Raw genomic sequence first — 25,121 nt, 5'->3', positions numbered from 1 at the left:
TAAAGCAAATTATGTCAGGTTCACCATTGAGGGCTTCGTTATGGAATATCTATTGACTCAAGCTTATTAACTTGTAAATCCTCTAGTTTTAGATTATGATCTATTGATTGTCTGCTTTTATTTGAGTTTTAAATGAATAAACAAAAAGAAATGATCATGGTTTAGTCATTACACCTTAAGAGAAAATGTACTTAAGCCAACATACTTAATTAAAAATAAAAACAACTTTTATTTTTTCTGAGAACTAGAAGTTGTGGTTCTTATTCTCATTTAGGCAAATCAAAGATTCAGTTTAATTTTGTATAATTGTTTTTAATAGACATTTGGACAAAACAGGAAAAAAGTTTATTACTGAGGATAGAAAGTGTTGAGAGTCTGGATGCTTTAAGCAGTCAACTTATAATCAAAAGCCCTGAGTTCAAGTTTTGACTCTGTTACTCATACTAGGAAGCCCTTAGGCAAATTATTCACTGTCTCTCAGTCTTGGTTTCTAACAATATCTTTCTCAAGGACTTTTGTAAGGATTAAACCAGATGATCTTTCTGAAAGGGCCTGGCATATCATTGGTACTTAAGAAAAGTGCTCTGAATCAGATCCTTGCTAATAGAAGCAGCTAAGGAAACATGGGCTTCTGTTGATTTCGAAGGGTAATTATTTAAATTTGATTTTATGCTTTGTTTAAAGCTCTCATCAAAGAAGAGTGCTGAGACTGGTTTATAGTCTGAGGGTCAAATCCATAGTCAGATATTTATTTAGCATCTACTTTTTTCTAGCATGGTACTAGGCACGAAAGGCAGTGGAAAAGAAGTAGAAAACATGCAAATCCTGGATTTCAGGACCTGCAACCCATTAGGAATGGAAGACTCACATTCATGAAACCACATAGAAAAACACATGGAAACAAGCCCTAAAGGGATATACATAGGAAGTCATCATGGGCTTAACTCATCATTCGCAAAAGATTCCACGGAAAGGATGCACTTTAAATAACAATATGTAGGAAGTGTACAGTAAGAGAGTAGCATTATGTCAGTCAATGCAAGATTTAAGCAATTAAAACATTTCTAAAATTCATTTGAAAAATCTTACAGTCAAAAGGAATTTGCAGTTAACAATTTGACCTTCATAGCTGATGCAGAAATCCCAGAAGACAGTGGGTAAAAAGGCAGGGAAAGGAGGCATCTTTTCAATGTAATGAGAACCAAAGACCACTTTGCAAAAGTTTTATTTACTGTAACCAAGACTCTGGAATTGGCTGATTTAGAGATTTAGAAGAGAAATGATTCCGTAATAGTTTCACTGAATTGAAGGTAGAAAATCGTTGCCTTGCTATTTGGACTACCTTGTGCAACTAGGCAAGGAAGCAAAAATAAGACCTTAGACTGGTGGCAGAGGTGACTGATAAGAAAAAATAGGGATGCTATTACATAATGAAGCTTAGGAAGCTCATGCATGCGCCTAGAAATATTTCCCCACCCCCCTCCATTTTTTTGACCACCTTGCCAGGCTAATGAAAGACCATTGCAAGCTTATGAAGTCAAGACCACCTAGAACTCAGATCCTTCAAAAATGAGTTTGGCTGATCTCATCAAACAAATAGTCCCAATTAGTTAGGGAGATAAGAAAGGGAAGTCATAAATATTACTACTGGTCTCTTGACTTATTGTAGAGAAATAAATTCTATAAATGATACTGTTTTTGTTTTTTGTTGTGTTATGTATATCGATATTTATTCTCTTCTTTTAGCCCACTCTTGTATATGTGACATGTTGGAGTGGTTACATTTATCCTTTAGTTTTTGGGCTATAGATGATCAACATTGGATTACCAAATAATTAGAGAAAGATTGGAGACATTATCAAGAACTCTTGGGCTTGAAAATGGCTTTTGTAATTGGAAGAGGCTTATCTGGTTTGCCTGGAATGTGGGGACATTTTGAAAGAATATACAGGAAGAAATGAAGGCTGTTAGATAGCTTGGGGGATGGGCCAGCCTTCAGGGAAGACTTCATTACCAGTGTGCGAATGATATAAATCCAAAGAACAGTTTTAGAAACTGGGAAAATATATTACACATCTGATGATTGAGACTTATATTCCCAAGCAGTGAGCATTGATCTGTCCAAGGTGTGCCAGTGGTTGAACATGACCTTTTGAAATCCTGTGCTGAAGGTCAATGCAGATACTGATCGGTCCTGGGAATTAACTGGACTACCCAGACTCCTGAAGCCCAGAATCTGATTATATATCCTTGTTCCTGAACTAAAATTCTTCTCCCAGTTAACTGCATGGTTTCCTCCTTTCCTCCTAATCTCTGTGCCAGTGTCACCCTCTTGTGAGGCCTTCCCTAGCCTCCCTACATTAAATATCACCCTCCCTGTCCTAATAGCTCAATGCCTTCCTCACTCCCACAACTGGCCCATAGAACATTCCCCTGACTAGCCAACACAACACCTCTGATCCCTCATCGAAGATTTTTTTTTCCATTGCCCTTATCATATATTTATATATCAAACATATATATACACACAAATTTAGTATGTATTTAAAATATAAAATATATACTTATAAAATATATATGTGTGTGTGTATATGTATATATATAATTATCTTGTTTACTGTCTTTCCCCACTAGAATAAGAGCTTCAAGAAGGAAGGAATTTTGTCTGGTGTATTCAGCACTGTATACCCAGTTGGCATATAAGTGCATGTTGATTGGGAAAGTAAATGAATGAATGAAGTTCTGGATTAGTCGCTAGAAAGGGAAGAATGGGAAGAATGGGGAGGGTTTACAACATGAAGGAACTGGAAATAGTTATCTCATTTACTTATTTGCTTTTAGCACATAGTGATAAATTATAGTTTATGGTTCCATGCTAACTGGTTTATGTATTATATTGTCTGGTTTTAACTATACGATCCTTACAAACATAACATAGGTGACTTTCAAGATTCCTGAAAGAATTAAAAAACATGGTTCAAATATCATACTAATAATTCATACATAAATGCAGAGCAAGTAAATGGCCAATTTGATATTTCTTACTTTTGGTGCAAGCCAAAAGTAACCAGCCACAGTATGAGGTATAACCACTCATAGTCCAATCCTATTTGGTCAGAAGTTGACAAAGAAATTTGAAATTATCAAGGAGACCACTTGGAAAATGGATTGATAGCCAGTATTATTAACAATGAATCTTTCAGTAAGTGTATATTGTGCCTTGAGGTACTAGTTAATGATGGTATTAGCTCATGATTAACCAAATATTCTGGTTTTTTTTTAAGATTTTATTTATTTATTCGACAGAGATAGAGACAGCCAGCGAGAGAGGGAACACAAGCAGGGGGAGTGGGAGAGGAAGAAGCAGGCTCATAGCAGAGGAGCCTGATGTGGGGCTCGATCCCAGAACGCCGGGATCACGCCCTGAGCTGAAGGCAGACGCTTAACCGCTGTGCCACCCAGGCGCCCCAACCAAATATTCTGTTGATAATTTTATCCATAGCTACACCTTCTAAAATTTCTATTTTCATAGTGTAAGTAATATTTATTCACTAGTGCATATTTTATAATCTAGAAATAAGTAATGGGGATGTGCGTTCCGAAAGTTATTATTCATAGAAGTGTACATTCTGAAAAGTTTGGAGACAACTGGGTTTGTTAACATTCTTCCTGCAGCAAAGCTATTATTAAGAAGGAAAACAGCAAAATCATTTTCCTCTATGAAAAATAAAATGGAATCCTATCACTAGCTTATCATGAATAAAGTCTAAAATAAGAACAAGTAAACTCACTTATGTTGCTGCCTTGTAATGGACAAAATCCAGGACTACTTTATGGAAGATAAATGCTTAAAGATAATTTGTAAAAAAAAAAAATCTCATCCCCTTGACTAATTTCCCAGTGGGAAGTGCTATTATTGATAAAAATGATACCGATGGTCATTGCCCAGCTGGCACTTTGAAGAATATAGTTGGAAACAAAAACCCTATAAAATGTGCATGTCACAAAATCCTACTAAACCTCTATTATGTACTTAGGCTATTATAACCAGTTACACTGTTACATTTATTTTATTAGTTCTTTTGACTATTTCTCAGTTTGAATAATTTGATTTAAATTCTCCGTTAAACTTAAAGACTAGAATGAAGAAGAACAAGGCAAACATAAGTGGTTCGGCAAGGTATAAAATATTTACACAGCCTCTCACTCCGATGTTACCTACAAGATGGCAAGTAATCAGTTACACTGCGAAAGGTAGTATACTGGGAGGGAAGCAGGGAGCTACGGGGACACAGGGCACTCCCCATCCCAGGGAAGCGATGTTCAGTTATCATGGTGACTGTCATCTTAACAATTGTGCAAGTGCATCATTCACTGTGGGTGACTAGAAACAGATGAAGAGGAGCTGAAAAATGGGAGAATTTTCCTTGTCTCATGTCTCTCTGATAACTAGGCAGACTACAGAGCATGAAAGATGAGGGCTAGCCAATTCAAACCAGAGCACGTAGTTACCATCTGGGCATTTTAAAAGTAGGACACATGAAATGCTCAGATGTATCCCCCAACAGGGTGCAATAATACAGCAGTAAAAAGAAAACTGCAGTGAACTATGGCCACTTCCACACTTGCAATCATTCTGGTATAGGAAGAGGCAAGGATTTTCCAAAAACCTTTTGCTCAGTTTCATCCTAACTGCTCCCACGTTTGGTGCACAGACGGCTTCCGTGCTTCGGCTGTCCTACGTGGTATGTAGACAGACCCAGCAGAGGGCGCCCTCCTCATGGAAAGAAAGGGGCTGGACCCTTGTGGACGGAGCACTCCGCTTGAGGGCTCAAAGATGAAAATATTCAGTAGACCACACACACTAAAATAGTCATTTCCTTTCAGAAACATTCACTGCTGAAACAAATATTGACTTTTAAAATGATATATTTGGCTCTCAAAGGTACCCAGTTGAGTAATTTCTTTCGGATGCTGCCAGCTGTGGACCCTTAATTTTCTGAACAAGAATTACTAAGTTATTCAAGAGTTAGGAAGCAAAGAGCCTCAACACTACATGTGTTTTAGATCTTTGAAGGTGAGAGTTCAGAATTTCTTATTTCTGGAAACCTCTATCAGCTTCTATAGATCCTCAAGGCATGCGGTTTAGTAATACTGCTACCTCTAGCTTCTGATGTACATTTTGCTATGAAAGAAAACATTACTGATAGGAACAAATATCAGATATATAGAAACATATGATCTTTGGCATAAAATGAAAATGCATGAGCTAATATGTATAATACACATATTTTAATGGAATCTTAATTATGTTGATAGATCGTTTTATAATCCTTGCCTGAATTCTCTCATATTTACAAAAATGAGTATTTTTGAGATCAAGTAAATTTATGGGCTTCTTATTTGCTGGGTTGCGGCTTGATGAGTAGAGAGGCTACAAAATGGCATTCCTTGTAAAATGAGGCATCAAAATATCCTAACAAAACTAATAACTGCTGGGAGTAATTTAAGGTTATATTTCTGCCTTAGGAAGGAAAGAAACTAAGGAAATACAAATGGGAGAATTAACAAGAATACATTTTAGGAAGAAAATTTAGCAAAGTGAATCTTTAAAGTTTAAATTTCCATTTAAATTTCCTTGCTTTCAGATGAGACTCCAGATACATTTAAGAGGGAATTCCTCCAGATTTTTTCTGGAATTCCCCACAGATTTTTTTTTTTTTGTCTCTCTTCATGCATCATTTTTTATTCTACTCCTTGTTAAGAATTCTTATTAGCCAATCTAACCATTCAATTTATCCTGCCTATTTTGTAATGAATATATAGCACATACTGTTAATTGGCCACCTGGGGTTCAAGGGGGGGGAAATATGGAGTTGATGTCTGAACCCCTTAATGTGCTGACAACATATTGACCACACTCTCTTTCACAAGATTTAAAATCAAGCTTCCTTGCCCTATTCACCCCTCCCTACCCTTGCTCCATTTCTTGACCGTCTGTGAGACTAATATAATTTTTTTAAAGTGATTTATTTGTAACAGATGTGATCATCCAGCCTCAGGGACCTGGATGCACACTGCCCCTAACAACTTTAATTTCTGGATATAATAAGCATATATTCCACTAACAAATAATTATCGTCTGTTAAGGAAAAAAGATGCCAAGGCATGAGGTATGATGACCAGGTCCTTCCGGGCGAAAAGGACAAGTAGATGGGCTTTCCTGAGGTCCTGACTATGTGCAACCTAAATGTGCTAATTAATGTATTTCTAGAATGTGGTAGGTCACAAAGGAAGAAAATTAGTCATGGTTTAATGTGTGCAGCAATATTTAGGAAGCTAATTTTAGGTCTACATTAAGTTTCTTGAAAATCAGAAATTACACAAGGTGACGTCAGAAAAGACGGCAGCGTGGGTCCTGTATAGAACATGGCCTATGAGACAACAGCAGAAGAGAGATCCATCGGACCTTCCCTCCAGCTCCGTAAGCAGCTCTTGTGGCATCTCCAGGGCAGGTGTTGGAGGTGTTTGAATGGTTGGTGCTCTGTGTTTGAATGCTGATGAGGTGGCCTCAGGCAGTGCCACAAAGCCGGTGATGATGTCACCAGTTTACCTGATGAGGTTCATGTTGTGACCCAGCACATCTGGGGCCACTTGAGGCACCACCTGAACACTAGACTTTAATATTTTAAATGAGTGTAGTTTCCCAAGTTGAGCTTTGGAGAAGAAGTCTCCTCTAAATTTTCCAACCAAGAGTTTGCCTTTCTTCTCCCACTATGGCACCTGGACTCTTGGGTCAGCTGTCTTAAGACAACATTCTGTTGTTAATATGATTTGCTAAGTAGCCCATGGTCTGGGAAAGGCTTGTTAGGGAATGAAGGGTAAATGAAAAAAAGGAGAAAAATATTTTTTCTTAAAAAATAGTTCTGTCTCTTCAGATAGGACCCTGTCAACACATTAGCACACCGACATCTTTTAGGACTGATTTTCTCTCCGTCCACCACTTTCAGATCATAATAATCACCATTTCCTGGGTTATTTACTCTGCTTCTGCTGTTCTGTGCAGTGCTGCATCTGAGGGAGGGTAGGGTTGGCCTCCCCAAGGACGTGGTGGGATGGTGCTAAGCCATCTCCAATTCATGTTTGCCTGCCTGCAGACCGATGCTCCCGACTACCTCACTCCACAGCTCTGCTAGGCACCAGATGAGATTATTTTGAATGAAGCTGCTTTAATGTCAACCCAATAAATGGAGGCAGGTTAGAAGAATGTCCTGTTCTCTACCTCCTAACACAGAGACTCACCATCAGATGTTTAAAACCAGGCTTCTGTTTCTTTCCCTGAGAAAATGTCTGCTCCACTTCCCTCCTTCTGTTCAAATTCTACCCACTATTTAAGGCACAGACCTCTTTCAGGTCTTCCCTAAAAATTTCCATCCAGGTGACACTTTAATTCTTTGAGTCTTTCATAAGTTGTGTACTATATTTGTATTAGACAATCAGTCTTATCATGCTATGTGCTTTCCCTTATGTGTTAAACTATCATTTTGTGGCTTTAACTGATCTTTCGCTTTTCTAAATAATATCTTGTTTCATGAGATGGATAATTCAAGAGGCAGCACGGGGTAGAACAGACTTTAGAAGTGGAGAGACCTGAAATTGAATCACAGCTTTGTAATGAGCTGTGTGACCGTGGCCAAGTAACTCAACTTCTCTGAGTTTCTGTTTTCTCACTAATAAACTGTAGATAATAATATGCTACTAAGTGGTTATTAAGATGAAATGAGGTGGCATATGCAAAGTGGCTGCAATGAGTTTTCTGGAGAAAATTCTCAGCAAATAACTGCTTAGAGATTGAAATCGGAACATATAAGTAATTATACCTCAGTGTGACTTATCTGTGAATGTAGCGATCTCCTCTTAGACTAAATATATGGCATTACCAAGAAACTGGAAAAAAAATTTTTAGAATATGACTGTAGTTTGAATAGGAACAAGAAATAATATGCAAGTTACCTCTTGCTCATTAGAGATTTTATCAACTCATTATTCACTTTTTCATCATACAAATGTCTGCCTAAAAGTGGCATTGTTCTAGGTTCTGGGAATCAGGGAGCATAATAAACAAAATCCCTGCTCTCAGGGGGTTTATATTCTGACTGGAGGGAATGATAGTAAACAAGAAACATGAGCAAAGACATATACTTGTAGATAATGTTAAATATTGAGGTGAAAAATAAAGCAAGGGAGAGGGACAGAAAGTGTGTGGGGCAGAGGAGAGGAGTGAAATTATAGTTAGGTAGGCCAGGTAAGACCTCCCCAAGAGTGACAGAAGGTGACATTTCAATCAAGACCAGAAAGAAAGGGAGCCACCTGTGGGGATTTCTGGGGGAAGAACTTTCCTGGCAGAAAATGCTCCAGTCAACAGATTGCCACCCTGGCCCTTTATGCCATGAGGATATAGCAACTGGTCCTCACTAATATTAACGCATGCATATAAAATAGGATTTTGTTTGTTTGTGTCCTGTTGTTTTCTTCTTTTCTTTATTTTTTTACTTAAAAGGGCAAAATAGACCCTTGGCTTTCTCTCTTTGGAGAAATAGAGAAGAAAAAAGTGCTGGAAAAAAACAGATAAATTCCCCACAGGAATTAAAAGTAGCTTTCTTTCAAATTATCTACAGATATCTATATATACATATGTAATTTTGATAAATTTTTCTCCTGACTTTACCTTAAACTGTGTTTCGAACATGTTAGAATGCCAAGAGGTTGGAGGCCTGGTGTAACAGTAAAACATGAATATTCTTATGATCTGCATGAATATAGTTTTTAAATGCTGGGGTGTTTTGTTTGGTATGATGGGCACAAAAACATTTCAAGGGTTCAAGCCTCTCTCAAATATTGATGGTCTTTACCGTATGATGAGCCTGAGTAAGTGTCCTCTTAGTATTGTGCCCCAAATAGCAGGACTAGTTTCTTTGGAAATACAGTGCCAATTGTACATTTAATACCATTAATCACCATTAAGGAAGATGGTGGGGTCTTCTCCCGGATCCCTAGCAACAGAAATACTTAAGAAGGTCAACTATCATTTCCTCTGGAACTGGTTAGCTTTCTCCTCACCTGGGACGAGATGTGTTTGTTGGCCCACTAGGACTTGCAGGACTTGTTTAGAAAATACAGCTGTTGGGACACTCGTGGGAATTAGAATAAAGCACCGGACAGGGCTTTTCTCTCTGGACAACTTCCAGAGGGGACTGTGGTCTTGACATTACAGATAAAGAAGAGTTTTCAAGACACTTTCTATTTCCATACGAGTTCTTTTGTATGCTGGGTTGCCTGCCATTATGTTTATGTAATTCTGACAGTGTTCTTAATGACACACTAACAGATTGTAAAACACGCTGCTGGCATTTACTTGTTTTTTATATTTTTAAAACAATGTCCTTCATGTAACAGTAGTTAAGCGCGGCAGAAGGACATCATTAGAGCCATGGTTAAACTGTAATTTACACCATTAGGAAGGCAGGAGCAATTTTTATTGCCTGGCAATTTTCTTGCTGAAATATTTGGACCATATGGCTCAATTTGTGTAATAACCTTAATTTCTGCACCCTTCAGGTTTGCCTCCGTCTCCTACGGAATGGTAAAATGCGGTTTAGCAGAAAAGGCAACTGTCTATACTTAGAGAGTTGAGATTAATAACATGTCACGTCCTGTTTTTGGTGAAGGAATTCGAACAGCAGCCAGATGGTATCTCTACAAATAACTGTCAGGGGTCTTGATCTAATCAATACAATGTATTAATACATCTCCCTTTGCTGTTTCTCCAGGGGCCGGTGCACAACATCTGGAAAGAGTGGGGGGGCCCGCCAAGTAGAAAGCCGATTCTTTTCAGAATCAAACTGAGCCCAATTAATTTTTCATGTATCCTTGATAACTGTTTCATAATGAGCTATGCGTCTTGACGGATTTGGGGTTGGCAGAGAAGGCCGCCCCTGGTTTCTATCCCCATTCAGTCCACTTATAGAAACCAACCCATTAATCAAGCTATCTGGCATAAAACCTGAATCTCAGCTCAGCAAGAGATCAATAACCATCCTAAAAAAAACACAGAACCAGCCACTAATGGGCACAGGTATCCAGCCATGACACTAGTAATTGCTTTAGCAAAAATAAAACTCTGTATCATAATCACCCAATAGGAACTTATATGATAAAATTCATTACTTGTGCCTTGTCAAAAAGTAACATTTACATCCGTTAAAAATATACTGTAATTTTACTATCTAGACATGGCCATTATGTCCCAGAGGTAGACAATGCACCTTTTTGAATGGATTAAAACTCCCTGATTTTGTAATGTGATTATTTAATAATCCAAGTATCACATAAAATGTTTAAAAATGAGTTATTACACTTATTTTAAATTCAGAGTACCTGAGGGGCTCCTTAATACAATCTTTAGCCCAACTGCATATGACACACAGTGAGCCTGCTGTGTTAAGAACTCCGATGTGATGTCAGATTGGTCAGATTTCCTCACTCTTTGGTTGGCTTAATGGCAAGATTTACAATTCAAATCATAAATTCTTCTCACTTTCACAGTGGCTTTATCTCAAACCCTTACTGTTTTACCAAATTCAAACCAGTCATTTCACTTCTCAGTTGGCAAATCTCTTTTGGCTTGGTAGGGATTTCTGCACTCCGATTCCTTCTGAAATAAGAGACCCAACGACTTTGTCTATGGAGAGGAATTAGAGCAGAGAAGGAGAGATGGGCATATATTCTGAATTTATGGCCTGCTTGGTAAAACTTTCCTTAGTGGCTCTTAGACAACAGGTGGAAACCTGTTTTGCCCTTATGAGAGTCAGATTTTGATTAGAAAAAAAAAGGCCTGGGAAGGGCTGCTGTTGAGACAGTCCTTCACTGGCTGATCATCTGATCAAACCCTGCCAAGATGATAGAAAGGTCTAAGGAATCATCCAGGAACTTGAAGGTGATGTCACATTCATCTCTTCTGGCAGCATGACTAAGAATCATGATGCTGTGTTTGTTCAGTCAGTGGTTTGTGGTTCTGCAGGATGAGTGCTGGGTTTGGAATTAGGGGTATGAGCACGGGTCTTCCTAGGTTCTTGGAAGTATTTCTAAGTACAGTCAACAACTAAGCCTGACCAAATAATTGCTTACTATATCATAATTTGTCTCTTTCCTTGTTTGCTTCAAGAGCACCATAAGTCACAGAGAGAAGAGAGTATTTCTTCTTTCTTTGTATCTGTTATAGTGTCTGGGCACATAGGTTCTCAAAAGAGAATTATGTGAATAACTGATTCATGGAAGAATCCCATGATATTTCTTGGTCTTAATCGCCACATTAGATTTTATGTGTCTTGGCCCTCAGTTGCAAACAACTCATAATTTTCATACATGCATGAGATTTCAGAGAGGCAAGTAGCACAGATTTTCAATTTTCATTTTGTTTGCTGATGTCCAGTGTGGATAAACAGAAAACACCCTGATAATAGCGTGTTTATAGTGGAGTTGCATAACATCGAGCAAGAAAAATATTCAAACAAACAAATTACGTGACTAAATAAAATCTGAAACTTGGGATCCACAATATGTGGCATCCATAATTTTCAACTTTTGTCATGCCATTATCAAAATCTTTAATTTATACAAACCTAAACCCTCTGTGACAAAGACAGAGGATAGTTGCTGTTTTGGGGGCTCCCGGGTCATACACATGGTCAACAATGCCAGCAGTTTGAGCTTAGTTAACACCCGGCTACGGCACTAACAAGATGTTTCACCTTAAAAATCATATAGAGATAAAAAGATTCATTTGCAAACCCATCACATATGTATTCACAGGTGGTGGGTGTGGGTCATTGCATTTGGATTAAAAAGCAAATGTCTCTCTCTACATGAGAGGTCACTAGCTGGTATAAGGCAAAATCTTTTCACTGTTCGGCATAATTAAAATATTCCAACAGTGGTTTCAGTAATTTAAAAATCACAGTATTGTTGTAATATTTTTCTAGGCTTCAGGAGCTCACAATTGTTTGGCCCAATCAAATCTGGGAACACTAGAGAAGTTATCACCCATCAAGGTAATTACTTTCAAGTTGAAATAATTACTCTATCAATGTTAATGGTCTTTCAACTTCAATAAAGCACTCACCTGCCGATAATCACGGCTAACCTCTTGCTCTAATGCAATTCCCTCTCTATTTAGTAGGTTATATTACAGCCGTTACAGTGGTCACTTGTCCTGAACAGCTGCTGAATTTCACTTTGATCGGCTGTGAACCATAAAAAAATTGGTCATCTGTGTATGATTTCCCCCTCACCCATAAGCCCTTGCAGAGCTCAGGATATGATCTCTTGGCTGTAATAGGGTACTTCAGGGGCAGCCATCTTGTCTCAGGTAGTGGCTACTTTCCACTTGTGACAAGAGCACAGTAGTTCAATTAACTTCTGCCCTTCACTGCCATTTACAGCTTGCTGTCTCTGCTAAATGGCATATAGCCTGAATTTATGGCCTGGGCCTGTTACCGTGTGGACACGTTCATTTTACTTTCACCTATGTATTTAACAAGGTTCTGTGGCATTCTTAGGTGTCTTTACAATTCAGCTAAAGTCAAAACAACAACAACAGCAACAACAACAACAACAACATACTGGAGTGAAAGGGCAAATAGCCTCCCCGCCAACTGCCCCTCATAAACTGATAGCCTGCTCTTTGGCACAGGTACAGTAGGCCAATGTTAGTTTGGCAGAATCTGTGTGACTTATGAATTGTGTGTGTGTGTGTGTGTCTGTGTGTGTGTGTGTGTCTGTGTATTATCAAAAGACCTCAGGTTTTGCTGATAGGATCCCAGATCGGGAATGGGCAGGGTCCACTGAGCATCATGGTGGGTAAACAGAACTGCATCTAGAGAGGTAATCACCTGACAAGGACTCAGAGGAGCAAGACTGAGATGTTATGGTGGAAGAGAATATGGGTGAGTGTTAAACCTTAGGGACACAAAAAGCATGTTCTTTCTCCAGGTGACTTAGAAAAGAAATAGGGCCCAATCCAATACTTGAGACATTACCTGGAAATTAGCAGTGTGATGTCAAGAAACACTTAAATTTGCAAGCTCTGAATTTTGTTGCAAGGTGAGGAGTGCTTAGAATATATAAAACATAAGGTTTTTCATTCATAACCAAGCTAGTACAGTTGCTTTATGCAAATCAAAACTTTTTCTACTTTTGTTCATTTCTTCCAGCTTCTGTTAGTCCAAATAGTAGGACTTCTAAAGTTTTACATCCTATTTACTTTGCCATTTACAGTTTCTAAAGTACTTTGCATATGCGTTAATATATTTAGCCTTTGCAATAGCCTTATGTATTGAGTAACATTTTAGTTCAGATATGACAATTGAGGAGGAGAATGGATCTATTTGAAGTGTAAGAACTGATTATTTGAGGAGGAACAACATGTATGAAGAACCTAACGTGGTCTGCAAGCAGAAGGATTCAAGATATACTTTAGAAATAGAATCAGTAGGATTTAGTGAAAATTGGATATGGAAATAAGGAAGGGGGAGGACTCAAAGATTATCTGGCTTGAGCAACCAGAAAGATGATGGATCCCTTTAGTTATGGAACAGGATGTATAAGGGAATAATAAGTACAGCTTAGAAAAAATGGGTGATAAGTAACTCTAATGGAACTGCTAGACATTCCTCTGCAGGACTTACGGAAAGAAAGAATCAGCCTTACACCTTCAAGCTCACCTTCCTCTGAAGATCTATATAAAACAGCTTATATAAGAGAAGATCCAGGTTCATGAAAAAACAAGTTGAAGAAGGGAATTCGGTAGAGAAACTTCCCCAGGTTATTTCCTTACTACTTGGGAAGAAGGAATGGGGATACGCCACACCCATCTCTCAAGGCATAGGAGGGATATCCAAGAGAACAACTTGAAGGGATTGAGGGTGTCTGTAAGAAAGGTGAGATGGACAATCTACTCTTTTCTTGAGGCTTGCTACTGAGCTGAAGAGACTCAGAGTAATTTTGATGCAGCTACTAGCATGGAACAGCATCTTCTGAGATTCCCATGTGATCCCAAGATTTGGGGATCGTGGCTTAGCACAGAAGCTGTTTCCTGCTTCTTAGTCAATGAATTATGAAGTTGTGAAGCTGGCTGGGTCTCACCCAGCATGGTAGGGTAAGTACAGAAGATAGAGCTGAACAAGCTTACTTTCCTTATTTGGTAGAATGAGTTTTCCCCATGCTTGGAGGATGTCAAGAAAAGAATAAGATTTTTTCAGTGTGATAGGACCTAGTATCAGCTGATTGCTCAGGAGATAAGAACCCAGAAGTAAAAGAGGCTGTGGGGTGAATCTCTGGGGGACAGTAATGGTGCAAGAAACTAGCCAGAAAGTGTGCTGCCTGTATCAGGGAACGTGGAACATGGAGTTTCCCATGCAGGATCTCCATATAGCCCCACAAGAAGCACTGGCAGATGGATAAGAACAAGATTCATGAGTAAGGCTCTGCTCCTTTTTGTCTAATTCTCCTTTCTCCCATAGTCCTGGGGACATCAACAGGAGGGAACTAAAGAAGAGGGAAGGAAATAAACAAAATAAATGTGTCCTTTCTTTCCTACTGCAGATCTCTTGACACGAGGCAGGCTTTAGACTAGATTTTTTTTTTTTTAAACACCCGAAATGAGTCCTGATTACCAAAACTGGGCTGGTCCTTGTCACTGAATGTGGCTGGGAAACCACAGGACCTGCCCTGGAAATAAGTGTTGATTGAGCAAGGGAGTCCTGGAGGAAGTTCACTGGAATAAAGTGGTTTGAGAAAAACAAAGCTCTCTCTAAGAAGTACTTATATGAAGTTCAAGAAGACTTATTTGGTTTGCATCTCTAATAATATTGAGTACAAAGCAGATCCCTGATATATATCCGTGATTGGTACCATGTTAGAAAAATGGGATAAAGGTAATGTAAGGTTAATGAATGAAAAGTTAATGTCAGACCAAAGCCATCATTACAATACAACAAAATGGGTCAAGCCAATAACTGGTCATCATTTTGTGTGACATTTATCCACCTCTATTTTATAATTTTATATAAAGAATGAGTAAAACAGTTACATTATAAAGTGTGAAAATCTCAGCTCATAGAACTGATATAAAAAATACAGTGATTGTTTTTATTACCAAATTTTTCTTCATTTTGGAAAGATAGTCACCGAAGCAGTCCTTACAGATATCTAGATCTCCTAGTGCATTTCTATTGTCTTATAAATAAGGGGAGAAAAGGTTAAGAGTCATCAAATTTTAAGAGCTACAATTAATTAAGATCATATGTAAAGAGCAATAATATATTTTACATTATACTAAACCAAAATAAAAATGGGATTAAAAACAAATTAATCAATTTACTCACAAATTCTCCACAATATGGCAGTTATGAAGCATCTCATCCCCCCTCTCCCCCCATATCTACTTAATGGTAAAGAGACTTGAGACAACCACAAGAGAAAATTTGGAATACTTCTTCCTTGACTTTGGGCAAGGGAGTTTGGCAACTAAAATATAGAAAGTAGAGTTTGTAATTCTGGATTTTATTTCCAGATTGGAAGCCAACTTTTAGTGACCCATATAATTTGCTTACCCCTCAGCACCGTATGCTTGATTCTACCCAGAAAGTGAAGTACCATCTATCTTTCAGGGTACTGGGCAAATGTATGATCTGGGCTTGATGTTTCATAACCCTGTGGGGTAAGCAGGGATATACTGAGAGCACAGACTAACAGGTAAACCACCTTTGCCTTTAAATCCCAAGTTATTTCTGCCAGTGCGATGGCAGATGCCAGTGAGAAAAAGCAAACAAATCTGAATGGTGGCAGCAATATCGCCAACCTCGCCAGGAGTGTTCCCTGTAAATACCACCATGGAACTCCTGCATGCCAAGCAAGGCTAAATACAGTTTCTCTCCTGACACTGCACAATTCATCACAGAGCTAATTGGGAAGGGAGCTTAAGGACTTCTACTTAAAGCTTGTTTTCAGTAGTGGAGAGTATTGGTCTGAAGAGACCCCAGGAATCTAGATAGCTGTCTCTTCCCCTTAGAAGAACCTACTTGGGCCCAAAGGGAGATGAAACTTTTCATGAGATTGGGAGAGAAGCTGGTGATACATTAAAACCCACGCTCCTTCCATTTCTCCTCTCCTGCTGCCTCTGCGGCTGCTGCTGCTGCTCCTGCCAACACATATGCTCTCCACCCCCATGGAGGGCCCCCATTGCCATTTCTCCATCCATTGCCACCATCAAGAGGATTCATGCATCCATTGCACCTGTTTTATGTGGCTCTCCCAGCAACGTCCACCTGTCTATAAACAACTCTGGGGGGACGTTGGGACAAGCCAGTGATGGCGCTACATTATGGGCAATTTATTGGTGGCCCCTCATGCAGAGATAGGATCCCAGTAAACAAGAGACTAAATGAGACTATTTAGTGATACCTTTTGCAAGTCTGTGGATTAAATTGTAATCCTTCAATTGTGGGGAGGGATTCTGTGCCTCACCAATTGAAAATGTAGTTCTGTTGCTCTAGAAAATTTTAGCCAGAGTGGTCAGTGAAACAAAAGCTTGAAATATTTCCTAGGGCAGGCACAGACATGGAAGAAGACAGTAAAGATGTTTAGCTAGTATAGGAATTAGAGAAAAACTAAGTAGAACCAGGAAGACACTCAGAGAGAGATTTAAAGGGAATCATTAGAACATGAGCAGCAGAAACTCAGAAGTAAAGAAACTTAGAAATCTGATATGCCCAGCAGTAATAAAGTGTGCCTCAGACTTGATTACTCAACTTCCCCTTCAGTCTCTGCTCTGCCCAAGGGCCCAGTCTCATGGTAGTCTTCAACAATACAGTTGACCACAGTATTGAGTATTGGCATACTGAATATAGTGTTCAATGACTATTTGCCAAATTGGATTGAATCGTCAATAATCTGTTCTTGACCCTGAAGGTTCATTGCACTGATTTAGAGAAGTCATGCTCTTCTGAACAGGAAAGGATGGACTTAAGTGACAGGAGGAAGGATTTGGGTAGGATAAAAAAAAACATTCTTCTCTGATGGTGAGGAATTGGAATTACATGGTAGAACGCCCTTCTTTAAATATCTTTTTTTTTTTTTTTAAGGCTCAAACACATTCTCTTGGGATGTAGGAATGTACGAAGCTCAAAGACAATAGTTTATTTTTCTGATTCTTTCTTTCAAAGATGTCAGCCCATAAAGAGTCATAGTAGTCTCCTGACCCGGAAATCTGGCCTACTCACCACAATATCTGAACACTGGCCCGACTGCTCAATGGAAGATGTCCTTGATTGCTTAACAAGCTCAGATGGGGCCTTTCCTAATGACCCTGATGAAATCTTTTCTTGGGATTCTCAGGGCCAGATTTCCAGATGGGGGGGGCACTTTGAACACGCACACAGATGCAAACATTAAAAAATAGGGTGCAGAAATATTACTGTTTCCTGGTCATTCTGGCTATTCTCTTTAGCATTGCACAAAGGTTACTCTTCAGAAAATGGAAGAGCACAGCAACACTGGGCTGCCAGGTGGGAGCTGTGTTGGCAGGGCCCATGGATAATGGGCCATGCAATGCTTAAAGCTTGGGGCCTTAGGCCTTCCACTTTTGCAGGAACTTTTTAGTGTGATAAAAACAGAACCTGGAAGCTTAAATACAGGACAGAGTTCATTTTATGCTTTAAATCTTGTGTTGTGAGATGAAACTAGCTATGAAGGAATGATGTAGAGGGTATACCATAAGAGAATTCCAATAAAATTGTTTTGGGAAATTAAATGTTTAGGCTCAGGCCTCTGAAAGCCATACTTTAAAATCAGAGGTTTAATTATTGCAATATTAGTGCCTTCAATAAAAATATATTTAAATTAAGGTATGTCATTCAGAAAGCCCTTGTCAAGTGTTTTTCAGTATTTTTACTTTATTTTTTAGGATTTTGCTTTAGTTTAGAACACAAATTCCAAGGACAAGGTGAGAAGTCATAGATTTCTCCGTGGATCACATATCAACTAAAAAAGACCTTCTGCACTTAAGAACACTGCTTCTAATGCTTGTAATGAAGGCTCTAGGAAGATGTAGTATGAAAGATAATCAAAGGTAATTAAATGTCACGTAAAAAATAAAGTACCCATTCCGAATTCTAAGTAAAAGAAAGATTAATATTATCTCTTTAATTCACATACTGCTTATTTTTTAGTCATATGGAAAAACTGAATATAAGGACAGGGAGAAAATATTGCACTTTAAACTATTCATTTACAACTATTCTTTCAGAGTTTCTTTACAATATATTTGCTCAGTATTATATAGATATTTTGATAAATGTTATACTCTATAAGATAACCTTCAGGGATATTGGGGTATCTAGACTGGTAGCATAGAAACACGGTCTGCTTTTGAAAATAATGCTTTATGCTGTCTGTTTATTTTTTCTTATGAGAGATTTTCATATTTAGCAAGGTCTTGGCACATCTTAAAAATTGTATGTATTTAACTACTAAGACCACAAATTTCATCTTCTCCATGAAGCCACTTCAGTTTGAGGGTTTCCTGCTGAGCTCTCAGAGCACTTCTTGACTAACACTTTTGGTAGATGATATTGTGATCTTGTATTGTGGTTTACGCCTGGTAGGTGCTGGAATCTGGGATCTGAATCACCATGTGGTGGATATTATAGGCTATAGTTCACTACTTCTCTTACTTTTCTCTTATGTTCAATTTTCATCTCTGCAGTAAGAGAAATCTCCCTGATACAAGAACCATCCTGTTTCCATATCTCCCATAGAACATCAGCTTATGCCAGGTGAAAAGAAAGCTCTCAGAAGATACTAGTGAACTCAATTAAGTTATGTTATGGGCCAGAGGTGATCACCCCAGATAAGTCACCAGTAAGTTATAGTGCATGTGATATCTATATCTATATCATCCAGATAGATAGATCTAGAAATTTAACTTCCTTTTTTTCTCAAAGAGCCAATAATGTCACATCTATCTATATCCATATCTGATCCGAATCTGTGTCTATATCTGTATCTGCACCAAATTTGTATCTGTGTCTATATCCGTATTGGTCTAATTTTATCTATGCTTCATCCCCATGAGGTATACAGAGACACATTTAGTATCCCCATTTAATGGATTTGGAAATCACACACAGAGATATTCACTTATTTGCTTGAGGTAATGAAAATTAATTGTGGCCTGCAAACTGGTCTCCAATGTCCCTTACACTCAATTCAATATCTTCCCCATGACTACATTGCTCTTTTTCACATGTGAAAGATTTTAATGCATTTAAGCTCTCACTGAAGACAAACGATAAGCTGGATAAAGAATCAATTTCAACATATTAACCAGATACTCTAAGCATCTGTTACTCTTTTTTCCTAAGTTCTTACCATCACGGTGAAAGCATGCACAGTAGAGACGTTAAACATTGGATCATCCGGTCTCTCTTGGTAGACCACGTGGTACTGGGAGATAATGCCATTGGGCGATTCTGGCTTTGTCCAGTTCAACAGAACTGAGTGGGCACTGGTTGCTTGCGCCCAAGGTGCTGGCAAATATTGAGGTGGGGCTTCCAGGGTCCGTGCTGATGACCACAGACTCTCCACTGAGCCCCTGGAGTTGTGGGCTCTGACTCGGTATTCATAGTGCGTGAAAGGCATCAGAGTATCCGAAGCATCAGTGAATTCAAGGGCTCCTTCTGACCAGACAAACAAAAGGGACTCCTCTTCAAAGCCAGCAGGACGTCTGCAAGGAGACCAGGAAGGCAATCAGGGACAGCAGCACATTTCAAAAGAAAGTCTGCACATAGAGTAAGAAATTGCTTTTCAGAAAAATTTGTTATCAATTCAACTGTCCCTTTCTGGTGTCATAATGAAGACCAGATGCAAGAGTACACAAAAGGCCTGACTCAGTATCATTTTTTAAGTGTAGGTTTTTTTTTTTTTTTGGCTAATCATAAAGAATGTATATATTTCCTAGAAAATATGGAAAACACAGAAGAAATAAAAACATTTAAACAGTGCATAACTACCCATAATTACATTTTATTGTATTGCCTTAGAAATTTTTCCTTAAAAAAATCTGCACATACAACATGTAGAAACACATATGTTATTTAAAAACTTTAAAAAATCAGAAGCATATACGTAAGCACTATTAACACATTTAAAAAATATTTCTGGATCTTTGCTTTTTTTTTTTTTTTTGGTTTGCCTTTTTTCCCCCCTTTGTTCGTTTGTTTTCTTTCTTAAATTACACATGACTGAAAACATACAGTATTTGTCTTTCTCTGACTTATTTTCCTTAGTGTTATATTCTTTTTTTAATAATAATTTTTTATTTTGTTGTGTTAGTCACCATACAGTACATCCTTAGTGTTTGATGTAGTGTTCCATGATTCATTACTTGCATATAACACCCAGTGCTCTATGCAATATGTGCTCTTCTTAATACCCATCACCGGTCTATCCTAATCCCCTACCCGCCCTCCCTCTGAAGCCCTCAGTTTGTTTCCCAAAGTCCATAGTCTCTCGTGGTTCATACCCCCTTCTGTTTACCCCCCCTTCATTCCTCCCTTCCTTCTCCTACCGATCTCCCTGCTATTTCTTATGTTCCACAAATGAGTGAAACCATATGATAATTGTCTTTCTCTGCTTGACTTATTTCACTTAGCATAATCTCCTCCAGTCCCCTCCATGTTGCTGCAAGTGTTGGGTAATCGTTCTTTCTGATGGCTGAGTAATATTCCATTATATGTGTGTGAAGTGTGTGCATGTGCACATGCATTACATTGCACAATTTTATTTTTTGCACAACTGGAAATTACACTATGTAGAATTATTAGACGTTGATATTATGAGGAATTCTTACCCTTCTCTAGCAGATGGATTGCAGTAAGTATTCCAATTGTTTTGTTTTCCTATATCCATGTCTATTGCTAATGTGCTCCCAAACTCACTATGAACTGGTCAACAGGACATTAGCAAATATGATGAATGCAGAGACTTGAAAAGTGTTTGCACACTGAGCGTGACCCTTTTAATGCTCCTAGAACCACAAGATCTTTGTGCAAAAAAGCCCTGGCTAGCGCACCGAAGGATGAGGAATGACGAAGAGAAGCCCACGGCTCTAATTCTCTTTTACCTTGCACAATTATTTTGCATCTATTTCCAGGATATTTAAAAAATGTTTTGAATTCACATCCTTCATGTCATGCATATTCTGAATTTTCTCTTCTTTAATTAAGCCATAACCCTTCAAAGTAAGGGCCCTTCTTTCTTGTATTCATCAACAAACCTTTATTGAGCACTTAATATAACACCACACCTTGTACCAGGAGCAGAGGTACACATTCCTTCTCTAAAGGAACTCATGGCTGAGTCAAGAAGATAGAGCTAAATGCAAATTAATGAAAATAACATGATAAATTATGTAATATGAATTTGCTCTAGAGATCTTTAAAGGACAAAAATCAGATTCCTTTTAAATGTCTTCTCCAAGACCTAGTAAAATTCAGAGTATGTTCAAAAAATCCTTCCAAATGCCTGAGAAAGGGATTCTTCAGTGCCATCTGTAGATTTGACTGATATAAAAACTAAGGCCCATGCATACTATTTGGGTACTCAATATATTGAGCATTAAACATTTAAGCAAGAGGAATGGAATTGTCAGTTGTTAATATAGCCCCAAATATCTGATATTTCATTCGGAACAGTTATTTGCTCATCTGGATGTAAATTCATGATGCAAAAATGAAAAATTAAAAAAAAAATCTGGTTAGCTACAGACCTAACCAGAAGGGGAAGCTGCTGAGGAATCGTGGTTGATCTATTTCCATATTCCTAGCATCTGAGCCCCGTAAATTCAATAATTTCTTTGAACAAATGGCCAAAAGATATGTAATTCCATGGCTTCTCTGCATTTTTGCCTCATCTTTATTAACTCTTTTTACCTACTAAGGTAGCATTCTAGGTTGGGGAAGAATGTACCCAAGAGATGACCCTTTCCTACTCAGCTTCTACTCTGTAGTTGAGAGAGACTGATGGATAAAGCAGTATTTTCCAGGCTGTTAGGAGTATTTAATGAACATGTTCTTCAGATGCCAGGATAGTCACATGCTGCCATATCAGATTAACCATCAAAATGGAAAGGGTTATTAAGGCAAAGTAAATGACAGTACCTCTCACAAAAAGGCAGGATATTTAAAATCTCTGGCTTTGGGAATTTGATGATCCTCAAGTTGATAAATCACAATGACCTAAGCACGAGCAATGACAAGCCTCCTGCTGGAGACTATAGAGGCTTCCTAGATACCTCTCAGTGACCTGCAATTATGTTTCGGCAACCCACCTCATTATTCCTCGCTACCATGCGTGGGCCAGATTCTGCACTCAGTGTCGGTTTGCAGGGTTTGGCCTTTGTACTTGCTGCAGATAGTAGGTACCAGGTGTGTCATTGGGAGGGATCCATTCTAATGAGGACCACAGGGCTCACAGCCAAGGACTCCACTCAGTGAGTTTTTAAAAGGTGTTTGCAAGAAACATAACACAGCAAACAAACATAAACTTCTATGGGGAAATAAAAATTGTCTGTTTTGTCTGGCTTCAACCTTCCTATGACAATTCAATTAATTTTTATTAAACTCTCATGAATTCCCACGTTGAGGTGTAGCCATGGTTGTGACATTCTTTTAAAAATTGCCTGAAAGCATGAATTTGAAAAATCTGTGCTATGTGCGAGATTAAATATTGTGTTAGCTTCAAGTTTATCCACCAAACCAATTAAAGGATGATGCCTGGTTAAGTATTTCTTGCCACTATTGAATACTCAATAAATTAACATTATGTTGAGGTAAATGCTCCATCTGTGGTGTTAAAAAACAGAATATCTTCAGGTCTGAATAAACTTTGAACCGAAGAGGTTAAGTAGATCACAATTATTCCTAATTTATTTAAGATTTAGGCTTCAACTGCTCATTTAACTGGAAGTGTTTCCTCCTGAACAGTCTGCGTTTAGGGAAATCACATTTTCAGTTCTCTCTGAATAGCCAAATGGTTATTCTATGCTTAAACTCATTTGGGAGATACTTGAAAAATGAATGTCCTTTTCCAACTAGAGTTAATTTACTGTTGCTTAACACTAAGAAGAAAACAAAAATAAGTATTAAAACTAGGAACCATATATTTTAAAAGAGATTCATACTTATGTTTTCTTACTGTAGTATAACCTTAAAAAAAAACCCAAAAAACCCAAAACTCCTTATCCCTTTATTCCCTGCAACAATTCTCAGCGTTTGTCTTCAGAAGTAACCAAAGCAAAATCCTATAACTAGTTCATTTTCCAAAGCAATTTCAGATTATGAAGCTGCCACCCTCACCTTATGAAGAATAATAAGAATACCAATTTAAATATAAAACCCAAAATACCTGTAGTCCGAGGAGATAGGTTGTAGGTCTAGGCCTACAACCCCCTGATTAGATGGCCTTGGGCAAAACTCACCTGTGCTCTCTAAGTTTCCATTCCACTTTGTAAACTGGAGTTAAAAACTTTATAGTGTATAATGTCCCCACATTTTTGTAAGAATTATATCAAATTATGCACAGGAAAATCACTGGGTTAAATGTAATACATGATACAAATGAAGTTATCATAGAAATGGCGTCCAAAGCTGCTTTTAGGAAGACAAATCCAGCAATCATGTAAAGGCTGCATTGAAAGGGAATGACAACAGGTAGTCAGTCACATCGTGAAGAGGTCATCTCAACAGACCACATGAGAATAAAGATAGATCCTGAACTACAACTGATTGTAGAGGAACTGAAAACACAGGTGATTTACCAAATGCCATGGAAAAGGTTGAATCATCCAGCTTCGTGGAGTGAGTAGATACTTTGGTGTCGGGGGAGGAGACGTCAGAGATAATCCAAAAATGTTAAGATTTAATCCTGGTTAAAATGGTAGTGATTTGCCATGCAACTGGCCTGTGCTTACCACTACAGCTTTATGTTCCAGATTTCTATTCCATTTGATATCCCCGTCATAATCAAATGCTTGCCCACAGTTCCCTTTTAGTCCAAGATAGCTCATGCTTCTGTGGCTTTGATACGTCATTCTTGTTCTGCAATGCCTTGCTGCACACTTTCTTCATCCTCCCCTTTCTATAGGCTAACTCTAATTCATCTTTTAAAGCACCACCACAGTCACTCTCTCCAGGAAGTCTTCCCCTTGCTTCTCTCTCAAATAGAATTATCGTGTTGCCTTATGTGCTAAGTCTACTTTCTATGGATTCACTTGTCACACTATATTGTAATATATTTTCTTTCTTTTCTACCTTCTATATCATACTACAAGCTCCTTGAAGGCAAAGACTCTCTCTTACTTATCTGTATATTCTCAGCCCCTAGGGAAGCATGGCACACTATAATAAACAATAAATATTTTGTAAGCAATGCCTGGGTGACGGACTGGTTGACGAGACAAAAATTCTCTGAAACCTGGTTAACTAGAAAAATGTGCCCATTATTAAGTCGCTGTCTCTGAGCAATAACCCTTTCCTTCAATATTTTGGCTTTATGGAGGAGCTGGGACTCTGCAATGGCATTTCTGCTTTAACTGCTGAGTCTATGTTGAGCTCTGTCAATAGGGGGCGCCAGAGGGAGACCAGAAGGCTGAAAGGAAAAAGGAACTGGTTGCTTACTTTTCTTGTTTGCTTGCTGATTATGTAAATGTCTCTTCAGCCAGGATTTTTCACACTGAAAGTAACAAATCCTTCCCCCTCAAGAGAAGTTTGAGTATGAAATTTTAACAACACTTGGAAAAACCAGTTTTATTTCATGCCTTCTCCCCAAACACCTGCGTCAGCTGGACGGTGCTTGTTCCTCAGGTGTCTGGGTGCCAGCATGGCAGTGGGGGTCGGGTTCCCGGGCAGGGAGTGGGGGCGTGTGCTCCCCTCTAGTTACTGAGTTTTAAATTCTAGCTGCCTCAGTCCCAAGGGTAGTAGCTGTTTCCTGCAGTTGCCACCTGC

General features: G+C 38.5%; 1 protein-coding gene across 1 annotated transcript in view; it reads right to left on the bottom strand.

Moving 5' to 3' along the window:
- USH2A (usherin) overlaps positions 1-25,121 on the bottom strand; it is a 676,006-nt gene that overhangs the window by 71,222 nt on the left and 579,663 nt on the right. The window contains exon 60 of the mRNA XM_045809720.2: positions 19,489-19,843. Coding sequence (XP_045665676.2) covers positions 19,489-19,843 — 355 coding nt within the window. The remainder of the gene's footprint in view (positions 1-19,488; positions 19,844-25,121) is intronic.

Source organism: Ursus americanus, chromosome 2, assembly GCF_024610735.1.
Source record: "Ursus americanus isolate L20-20 chromosome 2, mUrsAme1.1.p, whole genome shotgun sequence".
In the NCBI taxonomy this organism is placed as follows: Eukaryota; Metazoa; Chordata; class Mammalia; order Carnivora; family Ursidae; genus Ursus; species Ursus americanus.
This window is presented reverse-complemented; position numbering and strand designations above follow the sequence as displayed.